General features: G+C 37.2%; 1 protein-coding gene across 1 annotated transcript in view; it reads right to left on the bottom strand.

Annotated features, from left to right (window-relative positions):
* The window catches only part of DEPDC1B (DEP domain containing 1B), a 21,814-nt gene extending 21,486 nt beyond the window's left edge, over positions 1-328 (bottom strand). Inside the window, exon 1 of the mRNA XM_009894275.1 lies at positions 320-328. Within this exon, the coding sequence (XP_009892577.1) occupies positions 320-328 (9 nt within the window). The remainder of the gene's footprint in view (positions 1-319) is intronic.
* Positions 329-5,547: the final 5,219 nt, after the last annotated feature.

A 5,547-nucleotide genomic window follows, 5' to 3' on the forward strand; every position in this document is an offset into this window, starting at 1 on the left:
GGCCTGGGCGCAGAAGGCAGTACCGGCGGAGACGCTGGGCTCGTCCCGGGCAGGAAGAGGGGGAATGTCGCCTTTGGGGCAGTCTACAGGGAAAACACTTTAAAAAAAAAAACCCAAACAAACAAACAAAAAAAAAACCACTTATGCAGCGCCTGTAGGCCCCTGAGGTGGTCAATGTTAGAGGGAGGGGGAAAGGGCAGCTCGGAGGCGATCCAGCACAGCACCAGTGCCTCATCATGAACGTTTTGGGTTCCCACCCAGGAGAGACATTACTTGATTTTTAAAACGGATATTAACTATGTGTTGCTGTTGTTTGTACTTCCTCCATCGGTAAGCGGCTCTGGCTTTGGTTTGGAAAGCAGTCACACTGCATCAATGAAATATCATCTGGCTAATTGCCACCTTGATAAAAAGCAAAGAACCTGTTCATTAATTTACAGAAAAAAAAACAAACCCCAAAACAACCAACAAACACTGACAAACACACCCCAATTTTCAGGACTCAGTTTCTTAGGAGAGGAGTAGTTAGTCATACTAGAGTTTCCTCCATCAAATAGAAAATTTTGACGCAATTCCCCTCATTATCAGTAAACATTCACTGTAATATTAATTTTGTCTGTTGCATTCCTCTTTCTAGACTAACTCAAATGTATAATACACCTCAGCATGTAAGATGCACAATTTTTAGGCAGCAAAACATGTGACTGTCCAGATGAAGACTCTGCTATTCTCACAGGCTGTAGCGTTGTGCATAGCAGGACAGACATTAATAACATATTGTACTGTAACTACGCTAATGACATCAGTACATGCACCCTCCTAGGATACATCCATACAACTCGCTGAAACAATGCATTCTGTTTCTCGAAATGCTTCATGACTTACCGAAAACTAAACCGGTGTACAAGAAATCATCTGGTAGGAATCTGAAGTGGCACTTGCTGACAGCCCACTGAATGATTAGGATCTCTAGTTTCTGCTCCTGCTTATTAATTCTTAATCTCAAACAACTGACTCGTGAGGCAGTTGGCTACTGTACAACTGCTGGTCTTGGAAAGTTTTTCCTGGCTCCTTTCTGTTCAGCACCTGTCCATCTGCAGAGCTGCTTAGCTTTGACCGTGCATACTCTCAGCTCAGCTCCTACTTAATCCCAAGTGAGTCTGAAGAATTGGTTGCAGATCTAGGTCCCAAACCAACAAACAAGTATCTGGCCCTTCACACCCAGCTGCAGGATGGAGTGGCAAGGTGAGGGGGTGGGTAATTGCAAAATCACAGACCAGAACTAGGACTTCCCCTACTGGCACAGGAGTCATCTGCAAGACTAGAGAGTAATGCCTACTGCCTTCCAGAAGAAGCAGAGGGTAGCATCATCCAGTTTACACTACAGACTAGCTATTACAGTGTTTCCCTGAAAGGCCTGCATTTCACAGAATTCACAGAATTCACAGAATTCACAGAATTCACAGAATTCACAGAATTCACAGAATTCACAGAATTCACAGAATTCACAGAATTCACAGAATTCACAGAATTCACAGAATTCACAGAATTCACAGAATTCACAGAATTCACAGAATTCACAGAATTCACAGAATTCACAGAATTCACAGAATTCACAGAATTCACAGAATTCACAGAATTCACAGAATTCACAGAATTCACAGAATTCACAGAATTCACAGAATTCACAGAATTCACAGAATTCACAGAATTCACAGAATTCACAGAATTCACAGAATTCACAGAATTCACAGAATTCACAGAATTCACAGAATTCACAGAATTCACAGAATTCACAGAATTCACAGAATTCACAGAATTCACAGAATTCACAGAATTCACAGAATTCACAGAATTCACAGAATTCACAGAATTCACAGAATTCACAGAATTCACAGAATTCACAGAATTCACAGAATTCACAGAATTCACAGAATTCACAGAATTCACAGAATTCACAGAATTCACAGAATTCACAGAATTCACAGAATTCACAGAATTCACAGAATTCACAGAATTCACAGAATTCACAGAATTCACAGAATTCACAGAATTCACAGAATTCACAGAATTCACAGAATTCACAGAATTCACAGAATTCACAGAATTCACAGAATTCACAGAATTCACAGAATTCACAGAATTCACAGAATTCACAGAATTCACAGAATTCACAGAATTCACAGAATTCACAGAATTCACAGAATTCACAGAATTCACAGAATTCACAGAATTCACAGAATTCACAGAATTCACAGAATTCACAGAATTCACAGAATTCACAGAATTCACAGAATTCACAGAATTCACAGAATTCACAGAATTCACAGAATTCACAGAATTCACAGAATTCACAGAATTCACAGAATTCACAGAATTCACAGAATTCACAGAATTCACAGAATTCACAGAATTCACAGAATTCACAGAATTCACAGAATTCACAGAATTCACAGAATTCACAGAATTCACAGAATTCACAGAATTCACAGAATTCACAGAATTCACAGAATTCACAGAATTCACAGAATTCACAGAATTCACAGAATTCACAGAATTCACAGAATTCACAGAATTCACAGAATTCACAGAATTCACAGAATTCACAGAATTCACAGAATTCACAGAATTCACAGAATTCACAGAATTCACAGAATTCACAGAATTCACAGAATTCACAGAATTCACAGAATTCACAGAATTCACAGAATTCACAGAATTCACAGAATTCACAGAATTCACAGAATTCACAGAATTCACAGAATTCACAGAATTCACAGAATTCACAGAATTCACAGAATTCACAGAATTCACAGAATTCACAGAATTCACAGAATTCACAGAATTCACAGAATTCACAGAATTCACAGAATTCACAGAATTCACAGAATTCACAGAATTCACAGAATTCACAGAATTCACAGAATTCACAGAATTCACAGAATTCACAGAATTCACAGAATTCACAGAATTCACAGAATTCACAGAATTCACAGAATTCACAGAATTCACAGAATTCACAGAATTCACAGAATTCACAGAATTCACAGAATTCACAGAATTCACAGAATTCACAGAATTCACAGAATTCACAGAATTCACAGAATTCACAGAATTCACAGAATTCACAGAATTCACAGAATTCACAGAATTCACAGAATTCACAGAATTCACAGAATTCACAGAATTCACAGAATTCACAGAATTCACAGAATTCACAGAATTCACAGAATTCACAGAATTCACAGAATTCACAGAATTCACAGAATTCACAGAATTCACAGAATTCACAGAATTCACAGAATTCACAACAGCACCTGTCTCATTCAACAACGGGCCCACATTTTCCCTAGTTTTCCTTTTGTCTCCTATATACTTAAAGAAACCCTTCCTGTTGGCCTTGACATCCCTCGCCAGGTTCAATTCCAAGGCTGCCTTGGCTTTCCTTGTTTCCTCCCTGCATACCCTGACAGCATTCTTGTATTCCTCCCAAGCAGTCAGCCTCTTCTTCCACCTATTGTAAACTCCCTTCTTCCACCTGAGCCTTTTCAGAAGGTCCCTGCATTTCCCAAAAACATTTAAACCCTTAGGCTCAAGAAGGCCTAAATGAACCAAATCGTCCCACTTTCTTCATCAGTACTTACTTAAATTATTATGTAAGAAATAGGCACCATTCAAGCTTCAAAAAAAAAAAAAAAATCACAGCCAAACCCTGTCCAGCTGTTTGGAAAAAAAAAAAAAAAAAAAGAAACAGGTCTCTGTCCTTAGGAGATGACCCCTTACTTTTGAAGCCAAGGGCATGCACGCAGGCTGGAGGCTGACAGGATTTGAGACAGAGTCAGTGATTGCATTTCCCACTGAAAACATGTATGGCCCATGATCAGCACCCTGGCTGTCTTGGATTCTGTGCCAAAGCACCCCTCTTCATGCACTGCTAGGGAGCCAAAACGCAGCACCGAAGATCCCACAACTGAGCATCTAAAATTCAAAGATCACAATATACATCTCAAGCCATCCAAATCCTTTCTGGGATCTAATTTCAATCTGCCATGACAGTTGATAGCTACAGGGATTAAACAGTGGAAAGATAATATATAAAATTATTTTTAACTTGTTTTATAAAGATGACTTGTGTGTAATCTCAAAATAAATCATTTGTAAATCATGTCCAAGATAAAGTCTAAATTATTTTAGCATTAACAATGCAATATAAATGTCAATATTCCCATAAAATTATTCAGGTAACAAAACTTACTTTCTTGGAATTGTACAACACGGAGAAAATGAAAACCTGCCCCAGAGTTTTGGGTATTTGAAAAATCCCACAGACAGATCAAACAAAACAAGTATCGCAGGCTTCTTTTCTGTTAGTAGCGACCAGAATAAAACCTGGTATTTTTAAAGGTAACATTAATTTAAACACTTTTAACTCCACATTTACAGGTCTGTTACATGCACCAATTCCTTAATAAATTGATACAGCACAAATGCAATGTGCATACAAATAGCTAGGTCCTTTGATTTCTATACATGTGTGACCCTAACAATTTGCCTAACCCTGGAAAACAACATACTGGTTAATTCTACATGGACTGGAATCGTGCCCAGTCACCACTGCCTAACCCACTCTCAGCAGCTCAGAAAATGGCAGACATCTTTTTGCCTAGTTCTGGACAAGGTAACTGGTGCTATTAATGGAGAGACTTTGACCTTGAGATGTAAAAAACAAACAATAAGAATAATAATGAAAAAAAACCCCAAACAACAGAAAGTCTTTCTAGGCATGTATTTCAATAGATAATGGAAATGTAAGAAAATAGAGCACAGTACAATCATGCTAGGTGACATTTAGGCTTCAATCAAAAAAATATTTTTTTAAAACTTATTTGAGGACTAAGATTTTGGCTACTGAATTACAAGATTTTTCCCCCTGTGAACAGCCTAGGCTACCAATATCAAAATATATCCATAGATACAATGAATAATAAGTATATTAGGCTACTTCAGTGAACAAATCAGTAAGATGTTTTGATCATTACACTACAAGACAGTTCAGATAATCTTCAAACTAGTAGGCTTCCGACATTTAGAATAATGTTCAAGTGAGTAGAACATGAAATGGTTATCGTAGTAAAACAGAGTATATCCAAAAATCTATGATCTTCAAATGAAACACCATACCTTGACAGATTAACATACATTCCTTTCTTTAAAGTAATATAGTTCGTAAACACATCTAACAATGTTTATGTATTAACTATATTAATAATAGCTTTAGATTCTATAAACAGTACTTATTGAAGATTCATTCTTTTAAAATGCAGCTGACAGTCTCCACAACTTACAACATTTAAGGTGGAGTAATTTTATCCCCTTTCAGCATTCAAAGTACTCAGTACTTGTCATACGCATTTTAATTTTCCCAATGAATATTTTTATTTTTGTGCATATTCTAGATAGATATCATCTATCCATTCATTTCTTATAGGATAAACATGAAGAAGTTCTTGAAAAAACACCTTCCTTTTTTTTTTTTTTCCTCCTTTA

The sequence above is a fragment of the Charadrius vociferus genome, unplaced genomic scaffold (assembly GCF_000708025.1).
Source record: "Charadrius vociferus isolate BGI_N301 unplaced genomic scaffold, ASM70802v2 scaffold731, whole genome shotgun sequence".
NCBI lineage: Eukaryota > Metazoa > Chordata > Aves > Charadriiformes > Charadriidae > Charadrius > Charadrius vociferus.